Source organism: Phyllostomus discolor, chromosome 4, assembly GCF_004126475.2.
Source record: "Phyllostomus discolor isolate MPI-MPIP mPhyDis1 chromosome 4, mPhyDis1.pri.v3, whole genome shotgun sequence".
In the NCBI taxonomy this organism is placed as follows: Eukaryota; Metazoa; Chordata; class Mammalia; order Chiroptera; family Phyllostomidae; genus Phyllostomus; species Phyllostomus discolor.
In genome coordinates this window covers 178,738,869-178,758,826 of record NC_040906.2, presented here as the reverse complement: position 1 = coordinate 178,758,826, position 19,958 = coordinate 178,738,869, and the positions used below count along the sequence as shown (strand labels likewise).

Genomic DNA, 19,958 nt, shown 5'->3' with positions numbered 1-19,958 from the left:
GAAATTATTTGTGTACAAAAATGTACATAAATAAAAAAAAAACCCTACCTATGTTAACCAAAAGTTTTTAATATAGTGCCCTAACACCTCTGTCAGGTAATAGCCTGATGCTAACTCTAAATTCTAGATAGAAGTGGGCGGGGGGAAGCTTTCCACATGATGACGAGTCTATTCCAGGCAGTCTTGTAAAAAAATTAGTGACGGGTGATAATGAAAACACATGTTACCTATATGACTGAGCTAAAATAGTGCTGTGACCTGGCATTTTCTTTTACTTTGGACACATCCCTGCACAGCACATGACAGGTATCAGCACTACCTTCATATGAAGTTCAAAGGATTTTCCTGCCAATGACACAGTCAAGTTCACTGTGAGACGGAGCAGTGGCTTTCAGGGATGGCTCTGAAACTTAGTTGTTTTTCCATTTATTTTTAAAATGCAAATTACACTAGTAAGTCAAAAAAATCACTCTGTTAAAAATACATTCAGAATTAACAAACGCAAAAGAAGAAAGGAAAAAGACACATCAGGATTGTAACTCTTGCCTTCTGAATATTAGGTTTGTAACAAAAGCTCAGCCTAGAAAAATAGCATTCTTCACCAGATTTTGAGGAGGATACAGCTGTACAACTGAGATGTTTTTCCAGATAGAATCACACTACTGTGCTCACTGCTCCCAAAAACGACCTGTCCACTGATTACTTCTTAGTAGTCAACAACTGTTTTTGAAAATTTTGGTGGTGATGATAGTGGTGATTAGGTGGTATGATGGCTGCAACTTAAAGCTGGAATATGAGGGCGTATGCTCTGTGCATCTCAATTCCAATCCATTTACATGTCCTAGAAGGTGGGCTCTGATCACAGTATGAACGTACAGTGAAACCTCATTTTAAAATACAGTAATAGTTACATTAGAGAAAGTTCTGCCATGTATAGTATTTCTATTTTACGAATCAAAGGACAATACATTGGTAAATATTTTTCTCATATATTAAACATGCATGTCACTATAAAATCATTAGATGAGGTTCCACTGACATGTCTGTAATTGCGTGTTTTATATATGTATGTATGGACAAATATACACAAGCCACTGAGAAAATTCAAGCACAAGAGTTGGAATCTTTCTTTGTAGCTCATGTTCCAATAGTAACCTTTGTTCCTGTATCATTTTCAAATGTATATGTGTGTATTTCATAGATATCCATGCAACACAGTAATAGGACTGGTTTATGCAGTTCTGGATGGGATAAGGACCAAAGTAGGTTAACCCAGTAACTGAAACTTCATGGAAACGAAGAGAAAAAGTTGCTCCTTGACAATGTATGACTTTTCAAGTCTGAATTTCACTGCATTTAAAGATGGCATATTCATTTTAAAAATTGATTTTAATGTCTCAGGTGACTCCAAGAAAAAAAACATGTCTCATCTGAGTTCCTGACAAGCCTGAGCTAATTATGTTTTCCACTAATGAAAACCAAATAATGCTTGAATATATAGAACAAAATTTCCTAGAATTTCAGAATATTCCATAAACACATTGACCTACTATTAAGTTTCCAAAGGCATCTTGTTGCCAACTACGTTAACAGCACAGTTTTTCTGCCACAATAATACAGGAGGAGTAAAATACACTCTAACACACAACGGACCCCCCGACCATCACAGAGAGATCTCAAAGATTTCACCAAGGTAACTATTGGTCCCCCCACCCGCCCCAAAAATAATCTCATACGCTGAAGTTAGGAAAAAAAGGTCACCTACATAGGGTCTCCCATTGGAATTAGATATAAAAGAGTAAACATAGCTAATACATATTCAGTTGGCCTCAGTTGATATAAATCCACAGCTGTTTTTGTGTTAGTAAAAGACAATTGTAGTTACTTATAAAAGCACCTAGAGTGCAATAAATAAAATCAGTGTTATGCCGTTTCTGCTTTCTGCTTCCAGTAGATTGACTTTAGTAGATTCTTAAGTTTTCCTTTGTCCCACCCAACCCCATCCGAAGACGATATTTAAGAACTATAAAGATGACGATTATTGTTGTTGCTATTATTGTTACTTGTCTCTTTTTGGCCACCGTGGAGGCTCAATGGTAAAGCACTTTGCTGACAGCTGGCAGTTTTCATACACAGACACACGGGAGCTGCTGGGCTATTCGGTGTTGTTTCTTGACATAAAACACATGAGACTCGAACTCATTTGGAAGTAACAGCAGTGTGTTAGCCTAAAGGAAGTGACTTGGGGATGTCTGCACTGAGATTCTTGGGCGCACAACTTAGGTGGGTTAAGGCAAGTATATACGGTACAGCCTTTAGGGCAAACAACCTGCCATTTCAGACTTGGGTTACAAGGTCATCACGGCAGGTTGTGTGTGTTTGTTTTTGCAATTTCATTGCCTACATAGCAGTGGTGCTATCAAGACGTATGGGGTGCAGGAGGCAGGACTCTGAAGCTACCGGGCCCTGGATGAGTTTCCAGCTTGCAGAGGCCCAGGGGCTGAGTTGCAGAGGAGTTAGTTAGTGATGGCCAGCAGATGGCACCAGAACGTCTCCTTTTGAACTTTCCAAAGGCCTGGGCGAAAGAAGCCTGCTTTCAGGGAATCCAGGATGGGCATGTCCTGCATGTTTGCCTGTTTCGGTTAGAAAGAGGAGGCCAGGTGGAATCGGTGTGTGCCTCAGTGCGTGTTTGTGCGTTGTGTCCTAGTGGATGTGAGACTTTGTGTTTGGTCTGTTTATATGTGTGTATATTTAAATTCATTGCTTCTTGCTCTTCATAAAATGCAGGAGGCCACTGCGAAACAAGTTTTTTGTAAGGTCCAGGAGCTGACATTATGAAGCCATCTGTATTATTTCGACCTGAGAGAGGGAAGTGGGGTGGGGGGAGAGAGAGAAAGAGAGAGAGAGAGAGAATGTTTTTAATCAAGGGAGAAAGCTCAGCACCTTTCCTCACTTTTCTAAGCATAGGAGCAAAGCCTACCCCCACCCTCTCCAAAAAGTCCAAGCCCAATTGTGCTTTAAATAGACAATTTTCCTCTCCTTTTTTCTCAGTGTAACCTTCTAGATAGAGGTTACTTATGGTAATTTACTGGATAGAGAGCTACTAATTTGAAATCCATTTCTGGGGACAAATAAAACGAATACGTATCGCTGTACAATTAATTAGGCGGCCAGAAAGAATGCCAGGTTTTCAAATGCCGTCTGACGAACGGCCCTACGTAGGACTTTCTCACAGGCGTGTGCAGGAGCCCCAGCGGACCTCTGCTTGTTACGGCACAGAGCCCGTGGTGGCAGAGCACCTACTCTGTAAGAAAATGAGCTCGTGGCCGTGGGGCTGTTTCTGTGCCGCAACTTCACAGCTATTGTTAGTGTCAAAGAGGTTTACCAAATTATAAGAAAAAATAGTAACTTTCCTTTTTAGATGGATTATAGGTAATCTGAAGAATTGCAGGCCAAGAATGTAACAAAAGAAAAAAAAGAGGACTGTCTATTCATTGATGACAATGCGGGGTCAGGAGAGGGGGGCACAGGGCTGTGAGGGGAAGTCAGGCAGGCAGTGTTTCAGGGCTCCGTCCAGGCTCCCCGCCACAGAAGATTTGCTGGGCACAATGGAAGCCCCACAGCTAAGACTGCGCATTGCTTTTAAGCGTTTGCTCCCCTTTCAAGGGACAGCTTTTACTTGCAGTGCTATATAATATTGTTAGGGTGAGTGAACTGGCCCATGATGTTAAATTGCTCTTACTTTACGAGACTTATTTATGGCAGGTCGAAGGAGAAGGTACACCCGGAAGGACTAAGATATAGGAGACGCTCGGCTCTCTGCTGCTCAGTGGGGGATGAGGTTTATGTGTGAATCAGTGCTGTTTTTTTTTTCATAGGATTTGAATAGACAGTGGCTCTGCAGTGATTGATTTTGAGGTCTACAAAGTTGAAAAAGCCCTCCTTCATCAACACTGCATAATGTGAAATCAAAAGGGAAGAAAAGAAACAGAAAAAGGGAGGGTGCAGGCACAAATGGAAGTATGGCAGCTAAGTTAGTGTGAAGAGGTAGAAATAAGTTAAATTAAGAATCAGGGAAGGTAATGCCTCAGCAAACCCACGGTCTGTCTATGAATTTGGAAAGAATACTAAACTACGGGGGCTGGATAATTGGAGCTGCACAACTGACAAGTTGTGGGACCTTGTGTTCCTTCCACTTGACTCAGTTTCCTCATCTGTAAAATAATGTTAGTGTTCTAGTGTTTGAGGTCTCCAGGGGATGTTCTGTGGCAGGGATAGGAGTCATATTTCGATTGGTGTGCTATTGTATATTCTATTTCTAACTTCCTAAACTGGATTTTCATTAAACATTTAACTTATTTTATGAACAGTGAGACTTGAAAGCTCGTATAATGTTATTATTCCCTGGAAGTAAGGAAGAAAACAATATTTTTATTGCTTTTGGTTTAGCACTTAAAGTATTCTACTTAATAAAATCACAGGCACTTTTGTCCTCAAGGAATTTAATGCTGGGTAAAAAATTTCCCAAATTCACCCTTAAAAGATATTAACATTATAAATGCTTGATTTGAACTAATACACTTGATTATACATAATTAGCATTCTTATGTTATTAGTATAGCAGATGCTTACATAAGTGGTTACTTCTAATTTATTGCAGCTTGACCATTTTTATTGATCATTCCTATTGACCAACACAATAAAATGCTGTGTGTTAAAAATGCCATGTGCTATTGTCAGAAGTGAGCAATTGCAAGTTTTCTGGATGTCCTGGTTTGCTCTTGAACACAAACATATTTTTCCATGCTACAGGGGCTGGTTTATGAGTTATATTGTTTACAGAAGAAATCCTTTAGGGATGAAATATAGTATATATTAATTTTTGACTTGACAAAGTCTTTTTAAGAGTAATATTAATTAACATGAGCATTATTCTTACTACTAATAAATTATGTTTATTAAGCAATTACTATTGACATGTCCTATGCTTTATATGCTTTACATGAGTTATTTTATATAAATTCAGAGTAGTTACATGACGTATTCATCATCTCTATTTTTCAGGTGAGGAAACTTAAGCTTGGTGAGAATAAGCAAAGTGGTTCAAATAAAGTCACATGTCCAAGGTCCTAAGGAATTTTATCTCAGCCCATCTATCTTCAGTAGGTCATCTTAACCATTATTCCTTATTAATTTGTCTTTATTTTTTAATAGAATACTTTACGTAAGGCTACAATACAATATTGAGAAGAATGGAAGAGTATTTAGAGAATTTATCATTTCATGTTTTTTTGTTGTTGTTGTTTAAGCTATTGAGTCTATCTGGAGAGATAGGAAAGGTATGGTATAAATAGCATACAACTGTAGTATAGTGGAAAAATGGAATTAAGGAGGAAAAGAGAGTAATAAATGTTTCACAAAAGAACTGTATTTTAAGGTATAATTTAGAAGTTAGTGGGGTCTCAAAGAGTGGAATTTGGAAAAAAAAGATGCCTGTGTCAAGAGTACAGCATGGATAATCATGAAAAATTGGAAAAATACATGTTATATTTGCAGAAAGCAAAAATTCTAGTTTGGCTGTCAAAAAATAGTTAAGGGGAGATATCAGACCATTCATGCCCTCAACAGATTACAAGCTTCTGGAGGACAGGAGTCAATTCCTAGTTATTATGACATTTTCTGAGTGTGTCCCAACATCATCTGCTTATGGTTGGGACTTAAAAAATACTAAGGGTTGAGGAGAAGAGATAACATTTCAAAAAAACCTTGGGGCCTGATCACAGCAGGCTTCCACGTTATGGTAAAGGAGTGTGGACTTTGTTTGGCAGGTAGCAGGAGTCATGGGCAGTTTGGGGCTGGGGAGCAAAATGGTCTGCATACCACTTAAGGAAGATTGACTTGGAGGCCACAGAAAAGATGGGATAGGGATTCATAGACAAGGGAACAGAAAACTTCCAGGCATGAAAGCCAGAGGCAGGGCAATGGTTGTGGGATGTACAGAGGGGGTGGGTGATGGACTGTTTACAGAGGGAATGCTGTACGTGACATATGGCACTGCCTGGTGTCTGAGATGATAGAAGCTGGTCTGGGAGTGGTGTTGCCACGTGCTTCCAGGGAACCGCCAGGGGCATGAAGAAAAGTGGAGGCATCATGCATAGATCATTCCCTTTTTAAAAACAAGCTGACAACATATGTATAAAGATTAATCCCTCCGGAGGAATACTCCAAATATCCACTTCTCATCCTGCACACTAACAATATTCAAAGGTAAAATGGTTCAATGGTGGAGGACAACGACAACAAACACATATCTTCAAAGAGAGAAGCTCACATTGCAAAATGAATTGGAATCTTACTTTCTATTTTGATCTTCGCTTGCAATTCAGCATATCACTTGATGCTGATATATAGAATTTGTTATCAGTTGTTATCCAAGGGAATTTGCCTAAACACAGATATAAAAATCAGGCTCTGATTGTATATCTGCTCTCTGGCGTGCTAGAGTTAAGGGTCTGAGGAGTTTCAGTGTTAATATGCTTCTTTCATTGTCACTTTTCACATCAGAAAAATGATAAAGTATTGCTCAGTTTTTGATCATTTAACACTTTGTATAACTAGAGTGATAACCTGTCATTCATCATCCAAATGAAAACACTGTTGAGAGTAGTAGAGGGTGCTGGTAATACTTATACCAGGACAAGCATGGAACCTGGGACTATCCTGAGAAAACCAAAACATGTGGTTTATACAGTTACATGTAACTACTTACAATGTTATATCATTTTAAATATACACAACTTTTGGATAATTAAAAAAATTAATATATTATATAGGATGCTTTTTTTAGCCATGTGGTTGATACTTATATAAGACTAAAGGTAACTTTAGATATGGCATTTGTGAAAAATTAGGTTTTTAAATAATTATGAACAAAATGTTATTAGAATTTACCCTGGTCAAAACAATATGAGAAAAGACCAAAGTATATAACTGAAGGAAAGTTGCATGCCATCTACTTTGTGCCACAAGACTGTTTATTTAACCACTTTCAGTATCCCAGAAGAACGCCTCCCAAGCAAGGTACTTACATGTACATAGGCTGTAGTTGTAAATGAGATGTCTTCTGAGGCCCTTGATAGCCATAAGAATCAAAGCCACCTATGAAATCAACTGAAAAGGGACAATTGACTTCATTAATTCACTTTCCAGAAGAGATAAACATTCATGGTGAAGGTCTCACACAGATTCATCATCTAAACGTTTTAATAATCTTGTAAACCGAAAGTGAGGAGGAAAACAAAATAGTTCCCTCAAGGTAGTGATTTCCCCACCCCCTTACCTGTGAGATTCAATTGATGTTTTTACAAGAATCTATTCACTTGGAAGAACTCAAGTTCTCCTCTCAAGCTACCAAAACCTCACTGTTGTAACAAAATTCACTTGCATATTAGAGATGCTATATGTCTTTTTGGCTAGTGTGGAGATCTTCTGCAACACATTACACATGTAAAAGTAATGACGGCTCAGGTGCACATACCTGTCACAATTGCAGCACTAGTGATACTACTATATACTGTGATTGCTAAGTCAAGGTGCTATGCTGTAGCTCATAAAAATGAACCTAATATGGCTGTCCCTTTCATCATGTGGTTGATAGTCTGAAACAGACAATCACAAATAAAGATGTGGAGCAGTATCCAACAACCAAACATTCAAATGCAATACATAGCTAGATATTTATGATACAATAAAATATAACAAAAGTTGTTGTGGCATATTTTCCAAAATATGAAAAACAATGTCTCTTATTCCATATGTGCTTACGATGTAATCCTGACATACCTACTATCCAGTGGTTTAGGTCTATGTTCCTTCTCTTGAACCCAGATAGACCTTTGTGGCCACTTTGAACAACAGAGTATACTACGAGCGACACTATGTGAGTTCCAAGGCTAGATCATAGAAATGTCACATACTCCCCTCTTGTTCTTTTGGGTTGCTCCCTTTTGGAACACAGTCATCACGGCCAGACTAGTCCATGTGGAGAGACCAGGGGAGGACCCGTGAATACATATATCAGCTGGTAGGTTAGCTGAGGTCCCAGCTGATGGCCAGCATCACCATCCAGACTTGTAAGGAAAAATGCCTCCAAATGGCTCTAGCCCCCAGCAGTTGAGTCAGCCCAGTCTTGAAATCTTGCCAGTTGAGGCCCCTTACATTAAAAATTGGAGACAAGCCATCCATCCTCAGTGTGCCCTGTCAGAATTTTTAACCTTTGGAATGCATTTGCATAATAAATGGTTGTTTTATATACTAGCTTTACAGCAATAGTAACTGGAACAGTAAATACTAAGAGTCCTGTGAAAAAGTTTTGTTTTTGTTTACTTTTTTCCATTCCTGGATGTACAGGTTGTGTGGTGGAAATAAAAGGAGAACAACAGAGAGCATGACAAAATTGGTGACAAGAAGGAGAAAGAAAGGGAAATACAGGCTGAATTAGGATGCCTTAGGGCATCTTTATTTTTCTAGTATTTTGGTTTTAACTAATTTTGGTTGTCTTTATACCGTCTTAAGTGTTACAGGTAGAGGTTGGACCAAACTGTGATGTAACATAAAGTCTATGATGTCTGTTTCTCTGTTTAGTGGGGAAACCTATTTTTAAAAAATGTGTTTTGTTTTGTAGAGCAGTTTTACAGCAAAGTTTGCGGCAAAGTTGAGTGGAAAGCACATAGTTCTGGTGCACTTCCTGTCCCACATGCGCACAACCAACGTCCCCACCAGAGTGGTACACGTGGTACAACTGATGAACCTGCGCTGACCCGCGGTTTCCACCCAGAGTCCAGAGTCACATCACGGTTCAATCTTGGTGTTTTACATTCCATGGGTTTTCACAAATGCATAATGATATATGTCACACAGAATAGTTTCACTGCCCTAGAAACCCTCCATGCTCTGCCTTTTCCCTGATCTCTCGCAACCACTGACCTTTACCTGTCTCTGCAGTTCAGCCTTTTGTAGAATGCCATCTAGTTGGACAATACAGTGGGAACTCTTATCTGATTGACTTCTTTCACTTAGTAATATACATTTAAGATGATTTCATGTCATTTCCTAGTTTAATATCTCATTTCTTTATACCGTGAAAACTCTTTTTTTCTGAGGCAGAATTTCCTTCTCATCAAATTGAAATAGTATAATGAAAACAAGAGAGCTGACTTTACAAGGATCAGGGTTCAAATACTGCTTTGACTACTTGCCAGCTGTGTGACCTTAGACAAGTCACCTAACAGCTCTTAACACAGGAATTATAATTCTTATTTCATGCAATTAGCATGAGGATGAAATAAGATAAGGAATGCAAAGCCCGGGGTGAGACATATGGTGTAGAAAAAGAAAATTAAAACCCCCTGAAAAAAACTAGGACTCATTCTAAGCCTGTGCAGTGCAGGAGAAAGAAAGACAGAAAATGTTTAATTTGGGACAACTAAGGAACTATACCAAGTATTTTATAGAAGATAAATGAAAAGAGAATAAACCTCATTTGTTTTCTGAATTGCCCACATTTGTACATTAGCTAATATAAACAGTACCAGAAGAGCTGAATAATAATTGAATGACACCTATATTTAAAGTTTATATTTTGAGAAACTATTGTCCATGACTGGGGATTTGATGTAAATAGTGCCTAAATTCTTTTATTTGGGTTTACCTTGTGAAACTGAGGCTTACTTGAGAAATAGTTTGCTGAGAGGTTTTCACAGCATTAAAGTTTCCCTCTGAGGTTCCCTTTCAGAAGGATGCCCCCGCCAACCCCTTGCCCTGGTGCTGGGCAATAGAGTGGATTAGAGTAGCTCAAGGTCAGGGCAGATGTAAACAGTAAGGTCTTCTCCACTGATATTGAGATCCAAGTTAAACTCAGGTTGATGAGTTGTTATTGTTCATTATCTTTTGCTTTTAAATACTCCCACAGCTTTCCCCCCCTCCCCCCGAGGAATTTCAAATGAATGGCAGAAAAAAGCAGATGGTGTTAATAAGCCAAAGATCATGGAGTGAACCAAGGGCTAACCTGAAGAAACCAAGATGAATCTTCGAGTCCAGTGGATAGAGTCAACCAGAAATGGGAACCAAAGCTTGAGTCTGGAGCAATGTACCTTCCTAAGACATCAGCAAAGGTCAGAAGGGACATGAATTATATCTTCAGCATGTCTTACAAATGGCACTTGAGTTGTCTGGGTCTTTCTCTTATTAGCCGCGATCTGTCTGGTGTGTGGGTGGTAGAGCTGGCTTACAGCTACCCAGCTGCGGGGAGTGGTGCTGAAGCTCTGATGGAAGGGTTGCGAATGTTCTGATCATTCAGATCAGCCAGGGCCATGGAAGACGTTCTAGTAGGGGGTGATTCAGAACCAAGAAGAGAAAATAAGAGGATCTGAATGTAACCAGGACGAATTTTTACCATTTCACTCATGGCTGGGGGTGGGGTGATGCCAAATTTAATCCAGAATTAAAGGGCATATTTTCTATGCTTTATGTACGTGCCTGTGTTCACATCCAGTGAACTGATGTGAGGTCATTTTTCACATGCATCCATTCTGAGAATTGTTTGGCTGTCTTCCTAAGTATCTGAGGGAGACAAATAGGAAGAAATGGGCCAGGTGACCACTGAAGTTAATACTATGGTGGTCAGTGTTGTGGGCTCAGTACCTTGTACCATTTAGAGAATGATGCTAGAGTCACGTCTGGAACTCTGGGGTGCATATGGGTAGAGAACAGAGGTACAAGAAAAAGGTAGAAGAAGAGGTATTTTTTTCTCAAAATACTCAATGATTGGGGCTAGACTACCATTTTAGATTACCATTAATGCCACTTTGGTCTGCTTTCAGTTTCTTTAATATAATCACACTTGCTCAGGCTCTAAAGAGACCACTGGAAACTGCGCACCTTTTCTGGGCAACAGGACTCATAACACATCCGACAGGGTCTTTCCCCAAGTAGTTGTGACGGCATCTAGATGTTTGCCTTCTAGCACAACTCTGCGTTATTTAGGAAAAAAGTACCTTTTGTTAATGAGGAATCTCCTTAATTCCTAAAAATAAAAACAAAATAAACTTCTGCCAACTGCAAAGTGCTTAATAATTTCTAAAGCCATTTCAGGTGATATCATTTATATTTACAATAGCACTGTGAAGTAGGTAAGAATAATTACTTTTATTTTACAGGTAAATACAGACTTAATTTTGACTGCCTGGGGCCACCCACGAGCTGAAAATGGGCCTAGAAGCCAGGTAATCACTTCCCTTACTGAGCACATTGGAAAATGATTTCTGTTTTTTCCTTATGCCACTCCAGGAAATTCCTAGAAGGTTATCAAAGGTTTTGCATCACCTTTGGGGTTAAATCTAAAATCTTTAGGCTTTCCCTTACTTATTCATTTAACAAAAGTTTTAGAGTTCTTCTTTTGAGTCTTCTATGGTTCTAGGTTCCTCCCTTTGTTATGTATTCTCCAGCATCTTTTCTCTGTTCTTTCTAGAAAATATATTCCTTCATATTGTCCCCAACTATAATAATCTCAGATTATTCTGATGTGAACAGTAATCAAAGCAAAAACCACCTGTGCTGTATTTGCCAATGAGAGTTATAAATGTGTTTTGATTTTCTGTAATGTATCCTTAAGAAGAGGCATGGCAAACATCTTTCAAGCTTTAGTTCATTTCCTTTGTGTCTGATAACTTGTGCAGACATCATATAAACATTTAAGCAGTCCTTCCTTCCGGAAATGACCTATATTCCTAGCCCCATCTTGTGTCACTCTGATTACAGCAATGTTGTTCAAAGTAAGGAGATGTTTTTCTTATAGCCACTTGGCACATTGTCTCTAATTATCGCAGTGCTTATCATAAAATATGGAAGACAGAGGAATTATTGGAGGCCTGAATTAGAATTAGGAGAATGGAAAGAAAATAGGATAATGAGTGCAAGATAAATGGAGAAAGGGGTAGGAACCTAGGACATGCCACATTTTTGAATATGAGAGAAGGAAAGGGAAAGGCAAGATTCAAAGGTGACTCTTAGAAATCAGTTGGCTAGAAGAATGTTGCTGCCTTTACCATAGCAGAAAAGAATGTCAGGAATAAGTTGGTGTTCAGTTTCATTTGGGAATGTAGTATTTAATTTATAAGTGGAACATATAAGTTGCAAGGACCAGGAAACACTTGGAAAAAGGGAAATGTAACTGTGGTACAAGGCAAATTGGAGACTTGCTGGTATTTAAAAAAAATTTATATTAAAGTTGATGTTCAATATTACATTTGTTTTAGGTGTACAGCATAGTGTTAGACATTCATAAGAGTTATGAGGTAATCCCTACCCCCATAAGTCATGAATTTCTTTCTCCTCACTTGGCTTTATTTTGTTTCATTGCAACATATCTTCACAGGATATGTTGTAAATCAACTTGTTCATTTGTTGATTCCTTCACTACAGTGTAACTGCATGGGACGGACAGTTGACTATTGTGGACTACAGACCCAGAATCTAGAAAGTAGTCTGGCTCGTGAAAGACCCTGCATGTTGTATTCACTGCATGGACTGTAAAGAAAAATAAGGCAGTCAATTAGGGTATGAGAGAGGCTGACAAAATTCTAAGTGGAACTTGACTGAGTGCTTTTACCCTTCCTTCCATAAGGCCTTGAACAGTAATAAGGAGATGATCTTTCATTGAAGATCTAGAACATGAATTGTTGCAGGGTCCTGTAAAACTAAATAAACTTTTTAGATACCGACAGGGAGAAGCCACCACCGGAGTCTGTTTGGCCTATAGGAGTGGAAGGAAAGAGGCAGGACACCTTTAGCATCAAGATAACTAGGGTGAGAGGGTCATTCACTAATGAATGCTATCAAGTGATACAAATGTTGAGCATGGGTAGAAAAAACATTGTTCTATTTCTGGCCAGTTTATAACAATATAAACAGAGGTACACAACTGGATAGATGGTGAGAAAATAAAACGTGTGCTTGTTTAATCTTTAGCTCATTGGAGGAATTTGCCTTGGGTCCTATGAAGACAATGCAGAACTGTTACCATTTTCTTTGCAATTGCTACAGCGTTTTCTCTTTGCCTTAGTTTTCCTATCTGCAACACGGAGACACAAGGAGGTCCAATTATTTTATATTAGTAAAGTGCCATATCAGTTTAATAACTGTGATTTAGTAGCATTAACAAAAGTAGAATTTAGAAATTACCAAGTCAGAGAAAATGTTTTTGAATAAATATTCTTTGCTAAAATATATTCCCTGTTGTGAGCTTCCTTTTTATTTAAACTTTTTAATCATAAGCACTGAGTTCAGCAAACCTGAAACTGCATTTTTAAATACACATTGGCAGTAAGGTATTGTAATCCGAAATTCTACCTTAGCTATTGATGACAAAGCCGCGAGTCAACATTCGCTCTTTTGGACACAGAGCTGGAAAAGCCCACGAAGGGAAATCTTAAAAGGCAGTTCACAGAAAGTGAAACCTAAATATTTAGAAGAACACATTGCAAGACATTAAAGAATCTGTGTGTGGGCCTGTGAAAATAGATGTATGTCTATTATCTCTGCAGGTAAGGATTTCAAGGGACCATACAAAAGGAATTTAGAACATTACCAACCACAGGCTAAATTCAAAAGACCCGCCTCTCTCCCAGGCAGACTTACTCTGTGGCACTAATTCAGCTTACTGTGTGAGCCTGAGGTGTTCGGTCTGGGCTAACACCCCTGAGTGGAATCTGCGGAATCTGAGCTTTGTTTCTGATTAGGAAATCACAGCACTCTATGGGGGCGCTTTATCCCATTGTTGCTGAAAGGTCACTCAAGTGTTTGTTATGCTACTGGCAGGCGAAGCACACACTGAATGAAATGAGACTTATCAGCAACATCAGAGCAGATGCTTCACTTCCTAACCCTGTTCAGAAAATACATTTTCTTAGGGTCTTAGGGTCCTAGTTTCCATGTTTCTCTCTTCGTTGTAGCAAAGGCAGATCTTCAGTATCTTAAATGTGGTAACACATTTACATATGCTAAAAATGCAAGTGAAAAGCAATCACTATAGTCGTGTCATACTGAGTGAAACATTTCTTTCATTAGAAATAGTTTGAGTAATCACTTTAAGTTTTTCATTCTAAAAGCTTAATACGAAATGAAATGTAAGTCCCACTTGATAAATAAACTGTTTTATCTCTTCCTCCTGCCTATTTCTGCCAGTTCTCAGGGAGGGCAATACCTTAGGTGAGACACATGCCGGTTTTCTGCTGAGACCAGGATCTCGCTGTGGGATTGTCTAATACTGTAGCCTCTGCTGGACACATCACAGGGAAGCTGTGAAGCAGCATAAAGACTGAGGGCTTTGGAGTCAGAAGACCTGGGCTTGGCTTGTGCCTTCACTTCTCACCAGCATCTTCCCCATGAGCAGGTCATACTGCTCTGAGCCTCACTTTCTTCTTCTGTAAGGTGGGGGTGATAAACCAATTCCAGTTCCATAGGGTTATTGAGAGAATCATGTGCATGTAATATTTCTAGGCATGCATATTACAGATGCATTATGGATAGATTTGGGATCTCATCTTTTTTTATAAGAGATTTACACAAAGAAGAGGAGTACTTTCTATTAGAATTTACCAGAGTTTTGCATGGAATGGCATAAATATAGAAGTCATCAGCAGAAGGTAAGGGAAGCTGATGTTGGTCTACAGAAATCCTTTAAAAGCCCACTTAGTTGGTTAACTGTGATCTGACAAGCAACAGGTGTAGCCTGTGTGAGATGACGTAGAAAAAGGGGATATATTTTATGTTGAAATAACTACATAGATCTAAGTTTCCATATGTGGAATATGTTTGCAAATCACCTTGTATATTATTTTAAAGGACCCAGAGAGGCTTGGACCAGCCTGGTTCCTGGTCTGTGAAGCTCAGGCAGGTATGCAGGGAAAGAAGCTGTCCGATGGAATGAGCAAGAATAAAGATGCCAAGAGCTCAAACTTCTGGATTATGGTGAGGAGATGATGCCAATCCTTGGAAGATTTACTTTGGAGAGAAAAAAAAAACTGAACTGTTCCTCTCAGATTTGGGAAGGGCTACAAGGAGACAAAAGGATAATTGCTGGTATAGAGTGTGGTTGAGTTTCTGGGGGGAAAATGAGTATTTTATGTGTTGTAGCATTGATTTTCTCAGGTTTGAGTCCTAGGCTTGAGGAGCTTGGAAAGGTTTGGAACATCCTGTGGCACGCCAATGGGAGGGAATGAGGCACCGTCAGCAGCAGAGGAGCGAAACAACGAGCAGCAACCCAGCATCAGAAGTGCAGCTCATCAGGCACGGATGTTGGAAGGAAGGAAACCAAGGGTGCTACTGAGAGCATTACTGTTATTACTAATCCTGGAGCTAGATGATGACTAGAAAGATCCAAAGTATGAGAAGAACAAAGGTTCCAGTGGATGGAATCCCCTAAATATAAGATTCGCTAGGTGGGAAGCAGGAGGACAAGGTAGGAGAAAATATAGGCAGAAAATGTGCAAATTGGTGATTTGGATGAATCTCTCATTCTCCGTAATGAAGGTGATGCAGCCCTGGCTGGTGTGGCTCAGTGGATTGAGCGGTAGCCTGTGAACCAAAGGGTCGCTGGTTCGATTCCTGGTCAGAGCACATGCCTGGGTTGTGGGCCTGGTCCCAGGTCAAGGGCATGTAAAAGGCAACCACACACTGATGTTTCTCTCCCCCTCTTTCTCCCTTCCTTCCCCTCTTTCTAAAAATAAAAGAAAAAAGAAGTTGATCCAAATTAGTGTCCCTGATGAAGGAAATCAAAGAAGTAGATGAAATGAGTGAGGATGAGGGTGGTAAAAGGTGAGAAGGTCAATAATATTTGTAAAGGTGGAGTCAGATGTCTTTAATGCTTTTGATACATGTGGAGAAATGTGCAAAATACAATGAAATAACTAAGCATCTTAAACGTGCCTGGGCTGGCCTTGTGCCATGTGGTTGGGGTGGATTAGATTCACCAGTGTTTTGTTCTTGCCTGTTCGAATTGCTTTCGATAATATATGACATGCCTTTCAGTTGAAATTGAGAGCAGTTATCACAAGCTATAGGTGAGCTAGTTAGACATGATTGGGTATGTCTTCTCAGCTGACATTCAGAATATATTTAGAATGCACAGCCCATCTACACGCAGTGGTTTTAATCGGGTGTGGGCACATTAATGTGTGTATATCAGGGAAATAAAAAATAAAGGATGCATGCTATAATAATCCAATAGAGAAATACTTCTTGCCTTCAATTTTTTTTTGCTAACATAATTTCTGCATCCTTCTGCAGCCTCCAGAAAAGAAAATCACAAAACTCCTGAGCCTAAATTAACCATATTTTTAGAACGACAGTTGCAGTTTCAGGAAAGAGAATGTCCAGCAGTTGCTCACTCTGACATTTTTATCGATATTTGGGAAAGCTGAAACTAGATTTGCAATTTCGAGCTCATTAAAAACATTTAGGATTACTCCTGGGTGACTTTTGGTGTACACTTGGTCAATGTAGATCAAAAACATAGTCTTCTTTTAAAAAGGCACTTTTATTTTTGCTAAATTCTGCACAGGCCTCTGACTTATCTTTCAGGTTTCAGTTGACATGTTACTTCCCCAGGGAGGAGTTTCTCATCTCCTTAACCGGACCAGGCACCTCTGGGCTGCACTCCCACCACACTCCCTGCTCTCCTTGCCCAATCTCTCCTTACGTCCCAGTGTAATTCCTCCTGGGAACTGTGTGCCGGATCGTAAGCACCGTGAAGGCAAAGACTGTCCGTTTGGTTTCCTGCCTCACCCCCAGCGACTAACCTGCAGCCTACCAGGGGGCAGTTCTCCAGAACTAGGTGTTGAAGAATCTATTTCAAGTACCACATTGACATGATGTGGAAAATGTACTTAGAATCAAGAAACTGAAATTCTGCTCCCAGTTCTGCCTCCAAATGACTGTTCGATGTAGAACAAGTCAATGTGAGGATTCTGTTCCCCCACAGTAAGAATTAGGGGATTAAAGTAGGTGACTGCTATTGTCCACCGCTCTGGGATTCTGCACAATTCCCTATTGCTGGGACTGGTGTACATACCAATAGTGTCAACACAATATTTAAAAAGAGCAAATTGGCAAAAGGCCTGGTGCATGTGGAAATTAGTTCAAAAGAATTAATTCCCTCTGGCCATGACTACTATTATGCATTGATTTTCCTAGTCAAGTTTCCAAGGAGATGGTCTGCTGAATAGGGTATATACATATGCATGGCCTTTGAACCTGAGACGTGACAATTCCCATTTGGAAAACAGAGTGAAGACAAAGGTGGGGCCTGGGAGAGGAGAAGAGGATTGACAGGTTTGGAACCAACAGAAATAGTGTCACCCCATTCAATTCATTTCGGTGATGCAGGTGTATAGATGTGTGACTATGAGCCTCCTTTCGCCTTTCTGCTCTTGGGAATTCCTTTAACATCAACTTCATTAGTTACAAAGGCAGCAATCCATATCCAATTTTCTTTTTGTGTCAGGGTTGTTCATGTATAAACCAGCCTCCTTTGTTGGAAACATTTGCAATTAATCCTATAAACCAACAGACCAAAAATGCAAATTTTGCACTGCTGGCCCCAGCCAACCCTGCTGACTCTGAGCCCTGGCCACCATCTATTATTACAGAGAAATGAATTGAAATTCCCACTTTGGGCCTAACCTAATTTCAAGTGATAATAGGCATGGATTCCCAGAAGCACACAATGCCTCTTGATAGTAACATCCTAATTTCCTTTCCTGGTAAATGTTTTAAATAAGATTTTAGCACCAAAGGAAATTAACCTTTAAATTAATTGTAATTATAAAATGCCATCGCTGATTTTTGTCTTCAGCCTAATTACTTTCTATTATTTAAACAAACCTCACCTCCTGTGAGCTTCGTTTGTTTCTCCTTCACTCCTTGCCATGCAGTGCCAACCATTCCTAGCCAAGGCCTCCCCAAGTCTCCGCTGCTAGAACAGCCTCATTTAAATGTCACCTGGGGTTGAGGGTTTGCCCTAAGCTCGCTAATTTACAAGGCACTCTTATAGCGCTGTGTGTAAGGCTGCTGCGCTCACGTTTCCGTTCCGCATACCTGCTGGCCATCCTTAGAGATGCAGTGTTTTTCAGTCCACCCGCTGTTAGAAAGGAAATAGCTAAGCCCAGCCTTCTGTTTTCATTAGCTGCCACTTCCAAAACGAAAGCATAACTGAGCCTAATGAAGTGGGCACCCCCGCCAGCATCATTTATCACAAGACGAACTTGGAAAGTGCGGTCTTCTTTCTCATCACATCTCAGCTTCCCGGCGGGGTGCGGGGGCGGGGGCGGGGGTGGGGGCTCCAGAGTTCAGTTTCCTGTGCCAGCACTTTGTCTTGCTCTCATTTGTTCTTTGAGAAGGGACTAAGGGACACAGCGACTTTATTTTTTCAGCACGTACATCCACGTCTGGTGCTAAAAGCATCCCTTTTTTTCTGCCACTCAGCTGCTTTCTTTCTCAGGTCATTATCAACGCACATGTAGAGAGAGGGTGCGAAAACAAGCACAGAGCCCTCTTACAGGAGGCTGGGTATCGCAAAACGAAGCAGCAGCAGAATAATTAGAATGGAAGACTTTTCTTGTAGTCATTTCTGTAAACGTCACCACTTCTTCCATTCACATGCTCTGCCTTTCTTTTCTATTGAGGCTGATTTTTTTTTAAAAAAAAAACTTGGATATTACTCATTTACTGATAACTTTCGTGTTCGAATAAAATATCTCCTTTATTACACCCCAGTTAAAGGTCCTCCTTTGCTAGTCTGAATATTGTCACCTCAACATTGATTCTTTAGAAACAAGGGCATTGTGCTGGCTTCCACAGTACATATGCTAAAGTTAGAAACAAGGTTCTGATAGTTTTGACTCAACAGAAGATAGAGAATGAATCAATCTATTTCCCTCATATTCTTGAATCGGGAACATAAGATTTATTTAAAGATGATCATAGTGCAAAAGTCTGTGTGAGAATGTGCACGTGTGTGCATATAAAAAGCAGTATTGTATAATGGAGGAGACATTATGAGAAGAGAGAGAAAGAAAGTAAGAAGAAATTGCTGAAGAATTAGATTCAACTTTGACCTGAATATCCAAATTGAAAAATACAGCTCATATATTTTTTCTCCAGTGACCACAAGGGGGTGCAATTTAACAGTAGGCTGAAAAAGAGACCCGTACTAAAGAGACTTACTGTAAAAACCGCTGAGTCTCGCTGTTAGGGAAAGCTGTTGTCACAGACAGAAACTTGCCTGTGATTGACAGGAGGCATATGTATATGTAGGCATGTGTTTCAGGTGGTGATCATTTATTTAGTCTTTTACCTATGACAGCATGTTTTTGTGTTTCCTTTTATTTGTTTAGAAAATGACTACAGGTACTTTATTATAATTTGTTATTCATTTAACTACAATAAAGTGGGGTCTAAGGAAATGTCACATTTCCTTAGCAGTTTCCATGTATTCCAGGAAATGTTTGTGGAGAGCTGAATGATTCATTCATTTATTTCTCAGATACTCATTAAGTCCTGCACTAGGTTGGGGATATGTTAGACGCTGAGGATATAGTGGTGGTCAAAACAGGTGTGGTCCCCAGTGGCATCCCCTAATACTCTCTTATCCCGTAGGAGTCAATATGTGCCGTACTGCTGTCAAAAGTTCACAAATACACTCAGTGACCTTGGGCACATCATGTAATTTTTATGGGTTTATAAAACTAAGGTGTCAACATAGAGCCATAGGCAATAGTTTGCCATCATTTAAAACCCTGCAGTATTTGTAGTCTAAAATAAATCTTAAACAACAAAGAGATATGAAATTAAATAAATACAGAGCTCCTGCGCTTTGGGGAGCTGGAGGAGCAAGGTGATGG

General features: G+C 39.7%; 1 protein-coding gene across 2 annotated transcripts in view; it reads right to left on the bottom strand.

The window, feature by feature from the left end:
- Positions 1 to 402: 402 nt before the first annotated feature.
- The window catches only part of NKAIN2 (sodium/potassium transporting ATPase interacting 2), an 878,265-nt gene continuing 858,709 nt past the window's right edge, over positions 403 to 19,958 (bottom strand). Inside the window, exons 7-9 of one of the 2 annotated variants that reach the window (XM_028511048.2) lie at positions 7,089 to 7,170; positions 6,357 to 6,445; positions 403 to 2,859 (exon numbers count right to left, since the gene is read on the bottom strand). In XM_028511048.2, the coding sequence (XP_028366849.1) occupies positions 6,421 to 6,445; positions 7,089 to 7,170 (107 nt within the window). In that variant the 3' untranslated portion in view covers positions 403 to 2,859; positions 6,357 to 6,420. The remainder of the gene's footprint in view (positions 2,860 to 6,356; positions 6,446 to 7,088; positions 7,171 to 19,958) is intronic. The other variant, XM_036024646.1, reaches the window with a different exon arrangement.